The sequence below is a fragment of the Ostrea edulis genome, chromosome 3, assembly GCF_947568905.1.
Source record: "Ostrea edulis chromosome 3, xbOstEdul1.1, whole genome shotgun sequence".
NCBI lineage: Eukaryota > Metazoa > Mollusca > Bivalvia > Ostreida > Ostreidae > Ostrea > Ostrea edulis.
In genome coordinates, this window is record NC_079166.1 from 27,270,243 (window position 1) to 27,290,071 (window position 19,829).

Below are 19,829 nucleotides of genomic sequence, written 5' to 3' on the forward strand. Positions count from 1 at the left end.
GATTGACAAAATATCTAAACTGCATTGATATATTTGCAACTCTGATACACAATGATATCAAAAACACAATTAGTTTTGTACAATGTAACTATAGATTCGTGTACCCAAGCTTATGCTTTCCATCAGAAGCTCCGATAAGTTTAGCCCCCCCCCCCCCCCCCCCCCCCCCCCCCCCCCCCCCATGTCAGTCCGATTAAAAACGCCTCCACAATCCGCTTGCAGGCTAGCGACAAAATAGAAATAAAGGAGCGGATCGAGGAGCTGACTTTAACCAGCGCCAAAGTAGCACACTGTCAAGTCACTGTCAAGTCTATCTTCCAACTTATATATCAATTCAATTTAATTCAATTTATTCTCATATTGCACAATGCAACAGAGAGAAGATATACATATATACACAATGTTAAACAAAGAATTCAGTTGATGCAATGCATGAAAGAGTGTACAGTTTATAATTTTTATCCTAGACGGGTAACTCTCTTGTGAATTATATTTATGAATTTGGAAAGATTACTCACAACAGATAAATTTTTTTACATGAAAACAAGAATTTTATGACATTTGGTCTGTTTGTGTATTTCGAAGGTAAATAAAATTTTCTGCTATACCTAAGAGCTGAACAAGTCATGATATAGTGAAACTCATCCCCAATCTCATTTTCACATAAATTACAAATTCTCTGGGCACACCACTCCATCTGCCTGTCACAATAGGTAACCCTGTGATTACTTGTTCTAAATTTTGCTAGGCCTAATGTAAGAATAATATTTCTTGGTTTCTTATCAAAACTTTGTTAATATCAACCCGATCATTTGATACGTTGAAGAAGACTAAGACCATAATAATACATAACATAAAAATAGTGGATTTATCAGTTCCGTGCAAACTTTTAAAGTTCAAAGTGGGTCGTGTAGGAAACACGTAAGAAAGAAAGACAACTCTGTCTGATTTTTAATAAACAAGAACGTTAACCACTCTGGGTACTTTCGGATTAGTAATGTTTTTTACTTCCTCACCTGAGACATGAATCGTCGATTGTGTGAGGAGACTCTCTCGATTCTTGAAAGGCCAATGCAGTCAATGGGAGGCTAAACGGTGATGTAATTGGTTATTTCAAACCAGGTAAGTTAATATGCTTACATACAACTACAGAATATTATTGAATGATTCATGGGCTATTTTGTGGTGTTTGTTTTTATTTACGTCTTGAGTAAATGTTTTTGTTTCTTGGTGTTTTCGTTTTCATAACTTTCTGATTATTTATTATGAAGGTTAAGCTGTCATCGCTGCACGACAGAGACACTTAAATAATATACTGAATTCTTAATCTTCAAATAATCTGTAGATACGAGCGCCTGCGGATCATACTCGTAGCTTATCTGCATGATAAAGTGAAATTAATACATGTATGAAATGGGACTTTATAAAAAGACCCCAATAATGTTACCACTGTATCCATCTCTCTATTAAAGCTCTCTCTCTCTCTCTCTCTCTCTCTCTCTCTCTCTCTCTCTCTCTCTCTCTCTCTCTCTCTCTCCCTTTCTATCCTTTCTCTTCCTTCTCTCTCTCCCTCTTCTGTTTCTCCCTCCTCTCTCTTTCTATCCTTTCTCTTCCTTCTTTCGCTCCCTCTTCTGTTTCTCCTTCCCTCTTCTCTCTCTCCTTCATTTCTCTCCTTCCTCTCTCCCTCCTCTCTCTTTCATTCTTCTCTCACTCACTCCTCTCTCCCCCTCTCTCTCTTTCAGCTCTCCCACCTCTCTCTCATGTGCACTCCTCTCTCTTTGCTTCTTTTCTCTTTGCTTCCTCTCTCTCTCTCTCTTTCCCTTTCTCTCTCTTTCTCTTTCTTTCTGTTGTCTCTCTCCACTCTCTCCCTTTCTCTCTCCTCTCTCTTCCTCCTCTCTCTCTCTCTCTCTCTCTCCCTCCTTTCTCTCCCTTCTCTCTCTCCCTCTTGTTTTTCCACTTTCTCTCCTTTGCCTTTCTTTCTCTCCCTCTTCTCTCCTCCTCCTCTTTCCCTCTTCTCTTTCTCCCTCATTTCTCTCCTCTCTCCCTCCTCTCTCTTTCCTTCTCTCTCTCCCTCCCACCTTTTTCTCCCTTCTCTCTCTCCCTCTTATGTTTCTTCCTCCTCTCTCTTCCTCCTCTTCTCTCTCTCCCTCATTTCTCTCCTCTCTCTCCCCTCCTCTCTCTTTCCTTCTTCTCTCACTCCCTCTCTCTTTCTATCCTTTCTCTTCTCTCTCTCTCTCTTCTGCTTCTCTCTCCACTCTTTCCCTTGCCTTTCTCTTTCTTCTCTCTCTCCTTTCTCTCTCTCCCTCCTCTCTCTCTCTGTGTCCTTTATCTTTCTCCTCCCTCTCTCTATTAGCTCACTCTCTGTTAGCTCCCTCTGCCCCCTCTCTTCTCTCCTTTCTCTCTCCCTCCTCTCTCTCTCCATCTTCTCTCTCAATCTCTCCCTCCTCTCACTCAATCTTTTCCAGCCTTTCTTCTTCCTCTCTCTCCCTCCTTCTCTTTTCCTCCTTTCTCTTGCTCCTCTCTTTCCCTCCTCTCTCCCTCTCCTCTCTCTCTCCCACTTTCTCTCTTCCTTCTTTCTCTTGCTCCTCTCTTTCCCTCCTCTCTCCCTCTCCTCTCTCTCTCCCACCTTCTCTCTTCCTTCTTTCTCTTGCTCCTCTCTTTCCCTCCTCTCTCCCTCTCCTCTCTCTCTCTCTCCCTCCTCTATTCCTCCTTTCTGTTGCTCCTCTCTTTTCCTCTTCTCTCTCCCCACCTCTCTCTCCCTCTTCTCTCTCCCCTCCTCTCTCTCTCTCTCCCTCCTCTATTCCTCCTTTCTGTTGCTCCTCTCTTTTCCTCTTCTCTCTCCCCACCTCTCTCTCCCTCCTCTCTCTCCTCTCACTTCCTCCTCTTTCTCTCTCCTCCCTTTCTCTCTATTAGCTCTCTCTCTCTCTAAGGACAAATTTGAATATAAAACTTCCGGTGGATGTTAGTAAGGATTGGTACAGCTTTGCAGTCCTTAGCTTCCTCTTTACAGGAGAAAGATTTGGCATTAATATTTTTACTAAGATATCTCTGCAAAATGACTAGGATATTTCCACGAAATATTTGCTCTTTTCCTCAAACTTTGTGGAGAACATAACTTCTTGTGCTTTGCTATGTAATCAGAATTTACAAAAGCAAATAGAGAAGTGCTTGGTAAAAGCACCTGTGTCGTCTCATCAAGCAAACATTCCTTGTCTGTATTTACAGAGCTATTGATTTCTGAATTTCTGTGATATACCAGATCAGACAGGTCTTCCTTGTTTATAAAGTTTTGTATATTTTTACTGTCGCTATATGAATGTGTTTGTTCTGGGCGATTGGGGAAGCTTCTTGTCTGGTACAATGACCATTGTGGTTGGTTATATATTGTGTAATGTCCCTCTTAAGAATTTTTTACTCATATGGAGACGTCACCATTGCTGGTGAAGGGCTGGAAAATTTAGGCCCATGTTCAGCACTCACACAGCCTTAAGAGCAGGGAGGGATCTTTATCGTGCCACACCTGCTGTGTCACGGAACCTCGGTTTCTTGTGTTCTAGCTCATTTAAAGGATCGCCTCTTATGACACTAGCAAGGGGTACTGAGGACCTATTCTAACCCGGATCCCCACAGGATGACCGTTGTGAGAATAACATTACACATGTGAGATTTTTCTGTCTTAGACTGCTGTAACGACATTGATTATTCTATTAATTATGTTACTTGGAGTGAAGTCAAAAATTCCACATCGTGTTTTCTTCAAATTTTGATTTGGTGTAACTCTTTTTTTTGGGGGGGGGGGGGGGGGGGGGCTATCTTTGATGTGTTAGTTTCTTTACACATAAGATGTCAAAAGTTTTAGGATGTGCTTTTCCTGACTGACGAATTAAATTTTGTGATCCATATGTTTCTAGCATTTAGTGCTAAATGCAATATCTTCCTGACAATTTGATTTTGATCTAATAATGGTACATATTGTAAGACATTTTGCATGCTTCAGTTAATGCTGTGTCAGTGAAATTTGATATGTATTTAAAACATTCCATAAGCAAGGTTTAATTGATGGTACGTGGCATCAAATTTTTCATGTTTAAAATTACTGATAATATACTCTTTGTTTGTTTTTGAAAAAAAGACATTTTGCATTGAGACAACTGTATATGTTTTAAAACTTGTGAATTCAAATAATGCATATTGTTGGCCCTTTGCAATTCTAGATATTCATTATTGTGTTACAATAAAATGAGGCTATGTAGAAACCCAAACACCAACATGGTTGACTATAAAAGTTTTTAGTATAAATTACATTTTACCCTTCAGCTAATAAGCCATCAGGTTGAGAGGGGAAAAAACACTTTAATATCAAAGCTTTAAACTGTACACCTATTCATAGCAAATCCTTTGAAGAAAGTGATCCCCACCTGTTGAAAATACCTTCACTACAATGACATTAGACTTGTCTTTATTTATTTAACAACAAATTTAAAGAGAGAAAGAGAGAGGAGAGAGAGAGATATGGGGCCACTTTTCAAATTTTGTCTAAAAGATGTAAACAGAATGGTTGCAATGTTAACTTTTTGATTGCTACATATATGTATGTAAGAAAATTACTCAATTATGCATTAAAGATGTTTGGGGAACACATAAAGGCAATGGTATTAATTAAAAGGCTGCATCTTGATTTTTGTAAACAATCGTAGAAGTTAAGAAATCCACTTGTAATGCAGTCTACAAGGAACTGGGAAGATTGTATACTAAATTATTACATCATTTAGTATAATGAAATACTTAAAAGCTAGTTATTAGTTACAGAAAATTCTACATCAAACCACTGTTATAATGCATTCAATGTTAACGCTGAAGTGAATAATCGGAAATTTGGTTTGTGATGTCAAAACTATTTCGATAGATAGATATACTTTTTGGATTCTGAGCTTTACAATTATCAGGCTTAATTGATAGATAAATGAATGTACTCTTTAGATTGTGAAACAAAGGAACTTTATGGTAATCAGGCTAAATAAAATATATTTACTCATCTTGAAAGCGCAAGAAAATGTGAATTTGTACTTGTAAGTATCTAATCGACATTTATGTTATTACAGTAATTTTCTATCAAAATCTGCTCTAGGAGATTTCCTTCAGAAATCACTTTCATCTCACACTTCATTAGATAAAAACTGAAAATATCAGAGTACAGGGAGATCTGATAGAAATAGACAGGAAGATTTTTAAAACTGTATCCCCCCTGTAGAATAGCTGCAATAATGTAGCACTCTCCAATTTTTTTTGGGGGGGGGAGAGAGAATTTTCAGAATAAAAAATGTCGTAGAGGGGTACATTTTTGCAGCTACATGTAGATGTGTAATTTCATTTTGTATTTAATTGCTTATTGATATATTAATGCTTTGATTAAGACATATATGTAAATATTAAATTTTCTGGAAGAGTCTCTCAGTTTTCAAATGTTACTTGTTCAATTATTGTGTAATTTAAATGAGTAAATACTAAGAATATTCTGATGTATGAAATTAGGAAGTGAATTGGTTTAACAATTAACTCATATTACTCTAAATGCATGTCTGCATCTAATTTATGCATTTTCCATTTCATATTTGTAATGTCCTGATGAGGTTAGTATCAAGAGGTCATTTTGTTCAATTTTTTTTTAAAGAATCAAAATGATTGAGTCCAAATGACTCATACATATACAAGCCATTTTCTGTAAATAATAACATTTTTATGCATTTATTTCCTAGTTTTAAAGCTTATATTATAATCTTCAAATTAGGTCCCCTGAATTTCTGCTTCCTGGACAAAAATTCAGTCAGCTTTTTAAGCTGGCCTCTCTAGTGTAACTTTAGACAAACGTGAAATCATTTCAAAGTTGATAAATGTGATTCGTATATCTTTTTATACGCCCGTCTTAAGACGGGACGTATTATGGTATGGCGTTCATGTCCATCCGTCTGTCCGTCCGTCTGTTAGCTTTTTCGTGTCCGACCCGTAACTTAAATACTACAAGGCCTAGAATCATCAAACTTTGTCTGTAGATACATCTTGGGTAGAAGGTGTGTCGCACATTAAAACCAGGTCACTGTGACTTTTCATTAAGAAGATATCCGTCTGTCCGTCCGTCTGTAAATAGCTTTTTCGTGTCCGACCCGTAACTTAAATACTACAAGGCCTAGAATCATCAAACTTTGTCTGTAGATACATCTTGGGTAGAAGGTGTGTCGCACATTAAAACCAGGTCACTGTGACTTTTCATTTTAGAAGATATCCGTCTGTCTGTCCGTCTGTTAGCTTTTTCGTGTCCGACCCATAACTTAAATACTACAAGGCCTAGAATCATCAAACTTTGTCTGTAGATACAGGTGTGTCGCACATTAAAACCAGGTCACTGTGACTTTTCATTAAGAAGATATGGCCATATATGGCAAAAACTTGTCCGGCTCATAACTTGAAAACTATTAGACCTAGAATCACCAAAATTGGTCAACTAATGCATCTTAGGTAGAAGGTGTGTCGCATCCTACTTTAAGGTCACTGTGACATTTAATTAAGGTGATATAAAAAAAATGTTTTAATGGGTACAATCTATACTGTTAACAATATGTGACGGGCGTATCATGTCCGTGGCGGTGCACTTTATTTGATGGTATCGTATAAGGAAAGAAATCAGCAATTTAATGATCTCTGCACTACATGTATCTCTTTACAATTGAGCTATAAATAACCATCATTATGACTGGCATTTAACTGAATAAATCACTTGATGTCAACATCAGATAATTATCTTCTAAGTCCTTTATTTAGTAAGTATTTTTAAGATCTCCAGTGATGGCTGATTCACAATTAAACCCCCCTCTCTTTTCATGCAGTGTGTAGCATCCCGGAAAAGCTTAGCATAAAAATGTCTGTTGTGGAACAAATAATTCCCGTTTATTTCAAGCACATTTTACATATTATACCATGAAGTTAAAGACATGTATTGTCATTGAGATGGGAACAGAGTGGGACTGACAAGCTTATAAATGCACTGATCGTTAACTGCACACCTGGTAAGGTGCGATTAATATGAAATAAAATGAGTTAGTCTCAGGGAAGGTAACACACTAAAAAGCCATGGGACCTCACAGGTAAATAATGTCAGATATGTGTTCTGTATACACAGGACTCTGGTAAAGCTTATAAATTTATCATCTCTGAACATGAATGACAGATTTATTGATGAAATGTCTGTGCTCTCTAGCTGTTCACGTGTATACATGTGTTTTTTAAAATGTCTGTGTATTTCTATGATGTTTAACATATATACATATTTATTAGTCGATTACATCATATATTTAATTCTTGATGGTTGCTAAGAAACAGAATTTAAATGCATAAGATACATTAAGTAGTTACATAAAATCCATTTTGTAGCTAACTTTACACAGAGCTACATGGATAACTAAGTAATTAACAGTATGAAATGCATGTTCCGGGTCACTTTTATAGAGTCTAAGGTTAAACACTCCAGGAATCCTTTGATCCTCTTACTGTTACCTGCCCTTGGAAGGGGTTGACATGTGTATAGTACAAACACATGTATTTCATGTCCATTAAGGAGGTATGTTACACCAGAGAAATTTAATGTAGATGAAAAGTGGAGGATATGTACAACAATATTTTGAAGTTGAAAATTTTCAAATTTACTTTATTTTGTCAAAAAATACAGTTTTAGTAGAAGGTAATCTGAAAAAAAATTTAAAACCCCTGCTGGACTCGAACCTCCGACCTACAGTTCAGCAGTTGGTATTCTAACCTACTGAGCTACTCGGCTAGGTATTTAAATGGAAAAGAAAAGGCAAATATTGCTGATATTGATTCACAACAACTGCAGATAATAGCACTATACATAGTGCATGCTTCTGTGAAAGTGATATTGAACAACCGTTAAAATTCTTAGCTCACCTGAGCTGAAAGCTCAAGTGAGCTTTTCTGATCGCTTTTTGTCCGTCGTCTGTCTGTCTGTTAAACATTTACATTTTCAACTTCTTCTCCAAAACCACTGGGCCAAATTTAACCAATGTTGGCACAAATCATCCTTGGGTGAAGGGGATTCAAAATTGTTCAAATGAGGGCCAACCCCCTTATCCAAGGGGAGATAATAGCAAATCAGTAAAAATACACTGAAATTTTTTTTAAAATCTTCTTCTCCAGAACCAGTATGCCAATTTCATTCAAACTTAATGCAAATCATCCTTAGTTGAAGGGAATTCAAAATTGTTCAAATTAAGGGCCAGGTTCTCTTCAAAGGGGAGATAATCACAAAAGTGTAAAAATAGGGTGGGGTCATTTAAAAATCTTCTTTTCATGAACCACTGTACCAGTATAGTTGAAATGTACGTGGAAGTTTGCTGACATAATGGAGATTCAAGTTTGTTCATATCATGGCCCCCAGGGGTCGGATGGCACCACAATAGGGGAAACCATATTTTATATATATTTATATAGGAAAAATCTTTTAAAATCTTCTTCTCAAGAACCATTGAGCCAGAAGAGTTCAAATTTACATGGAAGCTTCCTGACATAATGCAGATTCAAGTTTGTTCATATCATGGCCCCCGGGGGTCGGGTGGGGCCACACTAGGGGAAACCATATTTTATATGTGTGTATATAGGAAAAATCTTTAAAAATCTTCTTCTCAAGAACCATTGAGCCAGAAGAGTTCAAATTTACATGAAAGCTTTATGACATAGTGCAGATTCAGATTTGTTCATATCATAGCCCCCAGGGGTCGGGAGGGGCCACACTAAGTGAAATCATATTTTATATGTGTTTATATAGGAAAAGTCTTTTAAAAATCTTCTTCTCAAGAACCATTGAGCCAGAAGAGTTCAAATTTACATGGAAGCTTTCTGACATAATGCAGATTCAAGTTTGTTCATATCATAGCCCCCAGGGGTCGGGTGGGGCCACAATAGGGGAAACCATATTTTATATGTATTTATATAGGAAAAATCTTCTCAAGAACCATTGAGCCAGAAGAGTTCAAATTTACATGGAAGCTTCCTGACATAATGCAGATTCAAGTTGTTCATATCATGGCCCCCAGGGGTCAGGTGGGGCCACAATAGAGGAAACCATATTTTATATGTGTTTATATAGGAAAAATCTTTTAAAATCTTCTCAAGAACCATTGAGCCAGAAGAGTTCAGCTTTACATGGAAGCTTCCTGACATAATGCAGATTCAAGTTTGTTCATATCATGGCCCCCGGGGGTCGGGTGGGGCCACACTAGGGGAAACCATATTTTATATGTGTGTATATAGGAAAAATCTTTAAAAATCTTCTTCTCAAGAACCATTGAGCCAGAAGAGTTCAAATTTACATGAAAGCTTTATGACATAGTGCAGATTCAGATTTGTTCATATCATAGCCCCCAGGGGTCGGGAGGGGCCACACTAAGTGAAATCATATTTTATATGTGTTTATATAGGAAAAGTCTTTTAAAAATCTTCTTCTCAAGAACCATTGAGCCAGAAGAGTTCAAATTTACATGGAAGCTTTCTGACATAATGCAGATTCAAGTTTGTTCATATCATAGCCCCCAGGGGTCGGGTGGGGCCACAATAGGGGAAACCATATTTTATATGTATTTATATAGGAAAAATCTTCTCAAGAACCATTGAGCCAGAAGAGTTCAAATTTACATGGAAGCTTCCTGACATAATGCAGATTCAAGTTGTTCATATCATGGCCCCCAGGGGTCAGGTGGGGCCACAATAGAGGAAACCATATTTTATATGTGTTTATATAGGAAAAATCTTTTAAAATCTTCTCAAGAACCATTGAGCCAGAAGAGTTCAGCTTTACATGGAAGCTTCCTGACATAATGCAGATTCAAGTTTGTTCATATCATGGCCCCCGGGGGTCGGGTGGGGCCACACTAGGGGAAACCACATTTTATATGTATTTATATAGGAAAAATCTTCTTCTCAAGAACCATTGAGCCAGAAGAGTTCAAATTTACATCGAAGTTTCCTGACATAGTTCCGATTCAAGTTTGAAGCTTTATGACATAGTTCAAATTCAAATATGTTGAAATCATGGCACCTGGGGTGTCAGGTTTTGCCACAATAAGGGAAACCGTATTTCATATGTGTAAATATATGATAACTCAGGTGAACGATGTGGCCCATGGGCCTCTTGTTGACAGTTGGACTGTTTCTTTCAAAAATTGGTGCAGCACAGCACTCAAACATTCATCTAAAAAAGCAAACATGTTTGATGCATTTTCCTTAAAATGGAAATTAAAAATAGCAGTCGTGTTCTATTTTCATTTTAAAAATTAGAATATCTTTGGTTGTACATCTGTACACAGTACAGAAAACCTTCATGAAAGGATTGACAATCATTCAGGAAAAGAGCTGAGATCTCACAAAAAAAGAAACCTAGAAAAAAATGTTTACATTCAGAAAACAAAACTTGTATGGGGAAATATTTTCTAGTCGAGATTTAGAGTTGTTTGCCAATGGGATTGCTGTACATGTGGTGGAGCAGAATGAGTTTAGTCGTAGTTAAGGGCCCGCTTCCTGGTCGTTCTCATGACTCACAGGAAGTCAGTTTACAATGACTTAAATCCAGGCTTCGTCATGTCAGAGGATATCGTTGATGTGTTGTTTTGTTGTCCGATTAAGTATCTCGTCACCTTCCTATTTCTATCTGTTAATTGATCTTTTCAGCCATGTCTGAGAAAATCAATGCATCTTCCATGGCTAGTACATTGGAACCACCAGAGGCTCCGCTGAACACCACCAAGGCATTTAATAGTTCCTCGGTTTATAGTACTGAGGGCACCACTACAGCACTGACCACCACCATGACTTTGTATCCCACCACCCCAGAAACCAGCACAGGTATATATACAGCTAAAATTGTAGTCATGATTTCTTAATATTGAAAGAAAATATTTTATGTATATGTTAATTTGTAAATTGAAGCAGACTTAATGGTGCTGAATATAAAACTCTTTAGCTCTTTTCTACTAAGATTTTGACAGGAGTCAGAATGAATCATGTACTTGACATCCTTGAGTGGGCTGAGTGTTGACCTTGAGCAGGGTGAATGTTGACCTTGAGTGGGCTAAATGTTAACCTTGAGCAGGATGAATGTTGACCTTGAGTGAGCTGAATGCTGATCTGGAGTGAGCTGAATGTTGACCTTGAGTGAGCTGAATGTTGACCTATAGTGGGCTGAATGTTGACCTTGAGCAGGCTGAATGTTGACCCTGATTAAGTGTGTCTATTAGACAGTGATGGGAACATTCTAACCCATTTGTTGAATCATTGTTGTGTCCCGTGCTTTGAGTAAAGCAAGACTTCAGAAAATAGCTGTCACCCATCAGTCAGTGTCTAAATTAAGACTCCATCTCGGTACATTAATTGTCAACAGTGACTGAAACAGGGAAATGTATATTGGTTTATCTGTTTTTCAGCTCCAAATGTTGGCATGGTGATTGGTGCTGCTATTGGAGGAACATTGTGTGTATTTTTAGTTCTAGCGGGAGTTCTCTATGCAAGGTAGGTAATACTAAGCATATAGTGGGGCCAGTTTATAACCAAATGTCCAACTTACATGCAGAAAATTACCTTAAATACATGTATTTATTGATACCCAATTATAATGAACTCACGTAACAGCGAATAACCTTTTAAAAATAATTATTGAAACCTGTTTATAACAAACTCGATCACAGAGAAAAATAATAATGACATAGCTATAGAAGAACAATGCCGTGATTCTTGTTGAGTATCAATTCTTCGTATGAAGATTTTGATATAATTTTCTCTAAGAGTACTCAGGTAATGTCAACTTACTTATATAGTCACAGTGAGTGCACCTGCACTCAGGCATCTGAAGTGGTCAGAGAAGAGAAGGTACCACTATAAAAAGTCTGCCAATCCAAAATTATACAAACAGTTTCCACGCACTTAAGCCAGGTGTATTGTGAGTCTTTCATAATGCCTTGCCTGTATTCAAACTACAGTTGAACTTCAGTACTGTAACAACTGTTATTCGCGGCTACTTTATTTCGCAATTCACCTGTGGTAAACTGCATGGTTCACGGCAATTAATTTTCGTGATCGAGCCTATGACAGACATTCAAGGACTGGTTCACGTCACAAGACAATGAGGTTGACATGAATCTCACCAAACTTTCTCGCACGCAAATAAAAGGTAGTTTACAGTATCTCGAACACTGATATTTTGAATACCATGGATATGTTGAAGTGATAAGAAGTCCCAGCCACTTATTCTTTGAATATTTTACCTTCTACATCTTGAATTCTTGGATATCTTGGAAGTTTTTCTCTCAGTCTCAGTGAGTTTAAGATAACGAGGTTTGACTCTATATACAAAGGGAATTAAGGAGATGTAGTCAATTTAACTTTGTCATTATTTTTTGTTTTAAAAGACGGAGGTATCTGAAGAAGGCGAGCAAGCCTCTTCCCACACCACTCCCAAACCCCGAAGACATTGACAAGATTGCGATGGAGGCCAATAAGAAAAGCAAAAAGAAAAAGAGGTGGCGGAAACAATATGAGAAGGACCCTACATCTACAGTTTCCATCGAACCAGAGGCGCCTTCGTGTCCAGCATTCATGGCACCAGATCCGCCATCAAGTTCCTCTGTGGATTACGAAAACGCTCCTTCAAAGAGAAAACAGTTTGAGAAGAAATCGGAGTCTGCTCCTCCTCCTGTTCACAACACTAAGGAGCCGGGATATGTAAACGCGCTCGGAAAAGCTCGGTTAACGGAGGATGAATATGTTGCTCCGAAAGAAAATACGGCAAAATTATATTCCACAGGAGAAGGAGCGGAGTATTATGTTTGTGACAACGGTAATAATTCGAAAACTTCTAAATTGTTGAAACGCCCTCCTCGGAATCCGCTCGAGGATAGTGTGACTTCAACATGCTCAGCTCTTGATTATGTTAACTTGCATGCGAATAGCAAATTTCTGGAATTTGTGCCGGAATCGGTACCAGTGGAGGAGCCACAAGATCTATATGAACCGGTGAATTCATAGTGTGTGCATATTAATTTGGAGTAGGGTCCGAGTTTCCTTTTGTGAAACAAAATGTGTAGTCTAAGAGAGAAGATCTTACAAAATGTAAACGCTTTTGTGGATATTCAGGCATTTTATCAAACATATAAATTCCTAAGAGGATTTAAAAATGGCAAATCTTAAAAACATAATTTGCAGTGTACTTAGTGGACATTTTGGAGAAAGTGTGCGATTGCATTCTCAGGACCATTAAGAATCTAGAAACATCCATAAACTTGCAACTCATGTGACAATTAGAAAGCTGGGATTCACAGACATCAGTTACATTGGACCAAAGTGGCAATATCGAAATATATAATTTTATAGTATGGTGTAAACTTAGGTATAGAGTACTTGTGTTCTTGTGTAAAATGCATTTAATTTAGGCATATTGTATGTGATGTGTTGCTGAGCTGACCTTCAAGTGGCTGAAATTCAACATTTCATTAATGTACATCCTTAATAGCTCATTGGAGTACTAAAAAGGAAAAAAATCCTAAACTTTTCTTCCTTCTCTCTTCAACAGCATGAACTAAAATTATACCCAACCAGATGTACACTTATATATGATAAAAGGAAGCGGGCTTTTGAGTTGTAGCTAAAAACTGTAAACTTGTTTTGACGACATATTTTTATTCAGAAAAATGCAGATCTGATTTTCAGTGTTTTTTATTTTCATATATCATATTGCATTAATTGATATTTTGTCACTTTGTTAATGAGACTGAGAGTACATTCAAATTTTTTATATATTTTTTAAATTAACAGGAATTCTTTTTAAAGCCATGAAAGAAACCATAATAAATTTATAAAAGAAGAAATATTGTATAAATCCAGCTAAATTTAGAAAATAAATTTTTTTTATAATGCTAATCATGACTTAATTGTAAGAATTCGTTTTGTTAATGTGTTCAAAAGTAACCACCGCCTCCCCACAGTTGACCCACCAATCACAGGGGTTAAGCCCGTTTTGACCCGAAACTCATTGAGTTTTGGGTATAAATGGGCTGGTTACATTGAGTTTCGGGTGAAAACGGGCTTAGCCCCTGTGCCACCAATTATCTCAGTCCATATAGGGTACCTGCAATGAGGAAACATCAAGTATCTATATTTCGTATATTTTGTACTTTTATATGCATTTTTATCATTCATCTCAGCGAAACAACTGGAACTGAGTTGTATTTTACATCTGATAGAAAAAAAGCTGAACTGGGGTCAACTGTGACTTAATATCAAAACGTATAGCTCTACCATGTGTGAAAATTACTATGTGCACATAGCAACGCTAATGAAAATCATAAAACTGTAATGATAATCCAATTCCATTATCTAGTGAAAGGCAGTAATGTATTCATAAGATATCCTAAATTCTGTTAAGCATGCATTAGTCGCCTGTAACTGTAAAAGGGTGTAGTGCCTTTTAATGTTGTATGTGTCTTTTAATGTTTAATCTTGTATTAAGACAGCTGTAGGTGGAGAGGGGCGTATTGACTTGTTAAGTGTATTGTGAAATGTTTTATCGACATTATCTGATCTATTTGACCTTTGATGTGCTGTACTTGAGCAAGAGAGCCAGCCTTATGGGTTATTTTGGAGTTTTTTGTTTGTTTTTTTGTTTTGTTTTGTTTTTTTTGGTTTTTTGGTTTGTTTGTTTTTTTACTTTTAAGTTTAAAAACACTGATATCATAAACTTTTGGAGGAGGAGGAAATAAGAAATAAAATGAAACATTTTTTTAAAAGTCTGTATATTTTGCAATTATTTTCCATTCTTTATTCATTGTTAATTATTTTTTGGAAAGCCTTAAAGAGTGCTGAATTCCTCTGATTCCATATTGAGAGTTTTATACAGATTCTGAAATATTTTATTGAAATATTTTATGTTTTACGTTGGAACAAATACATTTTTTTTTTATTGATAAAAATTGCAGTTATGCATGGACATAACTTACATTTAAATATTTAAAAAAAATTGGTACTTTTTTTTTGGATAAAATTGTTTGAGAGGACTGGTATTGTGGACTTAAAAATGCAGACTGAAATTAAGTAGTCAACCTTCCATTCATAAAAAGAATAACTTTTAGACAGGTTTTGGTTTTTGTAGTACAATATTTTCATGAAGGCAGGTTGTTAGATTTGATATACTTATTGCTATACGTTGTACACAGATAAGAAATAATTGTTGAATGGAAATTAATTTGATTGATTGGTGTCTTAAATTATACATAATAGACAACATAAAATCAACAACATTGAGTTTGTTAGTTCACGGTCAACATTTCAACTCATACTATGAACTGACAGAGCCGGCTGCATGCATGCAATGAGTATATTATTTTTTTTAATTGTTTTTAAATTACTTGTGAGTTAAAAATTTTAAAGTTAAATCCATTAAAGTTGTCATTTCACAAAATTGGCTATTTGTCTTGTGATTGGTTAAGTGAGTTCTGATATTGACCACTTTATATACATAAGGCAGTGATGGCCTCCGTGGCCGAGTGGTTAGAGCATCGCACTCAAAATCACACGGCCTCTCACCTCTGTCGGCGTGGGTTCGAATCCCGCTCGCGCCGGTAAGTGAAGTTTCCCAGTTTACTTTTGGAAGGTGGGTGGTCTCTTCCCAGGTACATTGTATCTGGGTTCTCTCTTCTACCAATAAAAACTGGGTGCCATCAGATAACTGAAAAATTGTTGAGTGTGGCGGAAAACATCAATCAATCAATCAACATAAGACAGTGAAACTCAGTATAATGCCATAGACTGATAGCTAGTCCTGGTCAAGTCCGTCCCTTCTGACAAGGCTATAGACTGATAGCTAGTTCTGGTCAAGTCCGTCCCTTCTGACAAGGCCACAGAGTGATAGCTAGTCCTGGTCAAGTCTGTCCCTTCTGACAAGGCCATAGACTGATAGCTAGTCCTGGTCAAGTCCGTCCCTTCTGACAAGGCCATAGACTGATAGCTAGTCCTGGTCAAGTCCGTCCCATCTGATAAAATCCGTCCCTTCTGACAAGGTCCACGTCACACATTTTACAGTTAACGCTTCTCTTTAATTAATTTTGAGGCAGCTCCATATTTTTATAATCATGTGACAGCTTGCTTAGCCTCATACTGATTGAAAAAGATGAAGATATACAGTCACCAAAGTCATAAATCCTGTAAAGAATACGAAAACAGGGCAGACACCAGAGGTACATGTAGGTGCCCAGGAGGAGTAAGCATCCTCTGTTGACCGGTCTCTCCCGCGATGACTCCTCTATCTGAATTAAGCAAATGGAGTAATCTGTAGTTCAAATCAGTGTGTAAAGAACAGCCTAACAATTGATTTGAAAATTTTCGGACAACATTCAACCTAATGACAAGTTGTAAATGCAGATAAGATCATTATAATGACTTATCTGTCAGTAGCCTTACTAGATTTAGAAAGTGATCATAAGCAGATTATGCTCTTATATATACTCAGTCAGTTAAGAGATACAACACCACATGCAAGTGGAAATGGAGTATTGCCACATAAATATATGGGAAGATAGAGCTTTGACAATAAGCTGAAGTCATCCCGTTTGTCACAAAGTTGAGATATTAGTTTGTGATTATACATCTGTCTTCAGTAAAACATTCAAATATGACACCTATGTGAAAATCTATTCAATATTCTTTATTTTGAATTTAGTGGGATATATTGAATTGACATATAAATTAAGAAATTATATAAAAAAGATGTCAATGTATCACAATTTTGAAGGCCACAGCAAGAGGTTTCTTCTTATCATGTTGAAATATTTCATTACTGTTTTGTATGACAAGAAAAACAGCTGGCTAATAAAGGAGCACAATATGTGCCCATGGGAAATCCAACAGACTGTTGGATAGATTGATTGATTGTAATTTGTTTAACGTCCCTCTCGAGAAATTTTCACTTATATGGAGTCATCACCATTGCCAGTGAAGGACTGCAAAATTTAAGCATATGCTCGGCGCTTACAGCCTTTGAGCAGGGAGGGATCTTTTACTTTCCACAACAGTTGCATGTCCAAAGACTACATGGATATGATTGTCAATGAGGAATTCCAACATCTTTTTGATATCAGCTTCAGATCTAGAGTACTTGGGCATATAATCAGAATGGCTTTTGACAAAGTCATATTTTGGATGACTGATCAAAAGATATGAATATTTCTTATATAATTAACTCAATCTTTATTGATGTGCTTCATAACATCAGAATGTCCTAACCTTTTGGTTATTAATAGATTTGTAATTATAGCAATTGATCTAGTTGTGGATTTAATACTAAATTGAAACCTCCACACCATATGAAATTGCTTCAGTTCATTTCTTCAATGGACTGTTGAATATTTTCATAGAAATTTGGTGAATCAGTATTTGGACCATATCCTGTACATAAAACAACCACATGACTCTCTATATACACACCTTGGAAAATTTAATTCTATTTGATTACAAATTTACTAAACGTTCTTTAGAGTTCTTGAGAATTCACATTGATTAAGTAAATCTTATAATTCATTTCCACACACAATGCACAGAAAAACAAGAAAGAGGAAACCCACTTCATGCAGTTAATGGACAATCTCAATGAGGCTGTACTTATAAGGCTCAGAATGAGCGGAATTCCTTTTTTTTTTTAAATGTACTTAATCAAGTATGCAGTTTTAGAAAATTTGATCGTTTTCTGTAAAATTTACTAACAACAAGTACGCCGTATTTATGGTTGCCAATTTTAGGTCTGTAGTAAATCAGTTAATGTTTCTATTTGAGGAAGACACTGTGACTGGTGTATACATGTACAGCTTGATATAAAGCTTGTATATACTTACCTGTATATATGTGTAAAAACTAAAAATGACTAAACACAGGAGTTTTATAACAAAATGGAAATGCAGTGAAACGTGGTTAGCTAGAGGGTCAGGGGGCTAGGGTCCTCATTTCACCATGTTGACCGAATGACAAGTCTTTAATTGTTTTATTATACCGACGATGACAGTACGATATACACTGCAGCAGCAGCACCCTCCTTTTTCCACGGCTGATGTGGACTTGACTAATTGATGTGGATTTGACCAATTGATGTGGACTTGACCAATTGATGTAGATGACTAATTGATATGGACCTGACCAATTGATGTGGATTTGACCAATTGATGTGGACTTGACCAATTGATGTAGATTTGACTAATTGATGTGGATTTGACCAATTGATGTAGACTTAACTAACTGATGTGGACTTGACTAATTGATGTGGATTTGACTAATTGATGTGGATTTGACCAATTGATGTGGACTTGACCAATTGATGTAGACTTGACTAATTGATGTGGATTTGACCAACTGATGTTGATTTGACCAATTAATGTAGTCTGGACTAATTGATGTGGACTCGACCATTTGATGTGGTTTTGGCCAATTGATGTAGACTGAACTAATTGATCTGAACCTGACCAATTGATGTGGATGTAACCAATTGAAATGGACTTGACTAATTGATGTAGACTGGACTAATTGATGCAGACTTGACTAATTGATGTGGACTTGACCAACTGATGTGGACTTGACCAATTGATGTGGACTTGACCAATTGATGTGGACTTGACCAATTGATGTAGACTGGACTAATTGATCTGAACCTGACCAATTGATGTGGATGTAATCAATTGAAATGGACTTGACTAATTGATGTAGATTTGACTAATTGATGTGGATTTGACCAATTGATGTAGACTTAACTAACTGATGTGGACTTGACTAATTGATGTGGATTTGACTAATTGATGTGGATTTGACCAATTGATGTGGACTTGACTAATTAATTTGATGTAGACTTGACCAATTGATGTGGACTTGGCCAATTGATGTAGACTGGACTAATTGATCTGAACCTGACCAATTAATGTGGATGTAACCAATTGAAATGGACTTGACTAATTGATGTAGATTTGACTAATTGATGTGGACTTGACCAATTGATGTAGACTGGACTAATTGATCTGAACCTGACCAATTAATGTGGATGTAACCAAATGAAATGGACTTGACTAATTGATGTAGATTTGACTAATTGATGTGGATTTGACCAATTGATGTGGACTTGACCAATTGATGTGGATTTGACCAATTGATGTGAACATGACTAATTGATGAGGACATAACTAATAATTTGAAATTATGTGCTACAATAACTGTTGGGGAAGGGTTGCATTTTCAGCGAACACACTTCGAATTAATTCACGCTTACAGTGAAGTGATTGTTGTTTTTGATATGGGAAGGGGGGGGTATGAAAATATTGGAAGCTTGCGATAATTTCTACATAATCAGCTTGAAGTCACAGATTGTAGAAATTAATCCATTTTTCTACATGTATTTGTTTTCACCCCACCCACCTTCACCTTCACCCCCTTAATACAAACAACCTAAATATGCATTCCTGAAATCAAGCTCTTCATACCAAAAAAATTCGGTGTGTGGAAATATTTGGGATTCAATATTCCTATATACATGTATTTAGATTTTCAATGTTTTTACCTTTGATATATGTATCTTTATCGATTAAAATGAAGCCCACTTTCTCATGAAGGTGAACAAAGAAGTAGGTACAGTTTCTAAAGTCATCTGGCCCAAAATATCAATGATTTCACTTGGAGCTCAAACCCTGGCATTCAAATAAGGAATAGATTAGCAAACCCAAAATTCGCTCAGTTTGATCAGCAAAATGATT

General features: G+C 36.7%; 1 protein-coding gene across 2 annotated transcripts; it reads left to right on the forward strand.

Annotated features, from left to right (window-relative positions):
- The first annotated feature begins 941 nt into the window (after positions 1–941).
- Positions 942–15,508, forward strand: LOC125673512 (uncharacterized). 2 transcript variants are annotated; one of them, XM_048910122.2, is made up of 4 exons: positions 942–1,122; positions 10,732–10,905; positions 11,484–11,568; positions 12,465–15,508. In XM_048910122.2, the coding sequence occupies exons 2-4, from the start codon at positions 10,734–10,736 to the stop codon at positions 13,078–13,080; spliced, it is 873 nt and encodes a 290-aa protein (XP_048766079.1). In that variant the 5' UTR covers positions 942–1,122; positions 10,732–10,733; the 3' UTR covers positions 13,081–15,508. The 2 variants fall into 2 exon arrangements, with proteins under 2 accessions (XP_048766079.1, XP_048766078.1); XM_048910121.2 differs by lacking the exon at positions 942–1,122 and having other exon boundaries at positions 9,761–10,905.
- Positions 15,509–19,829: the final 4,321 nt, after the last annotated feature.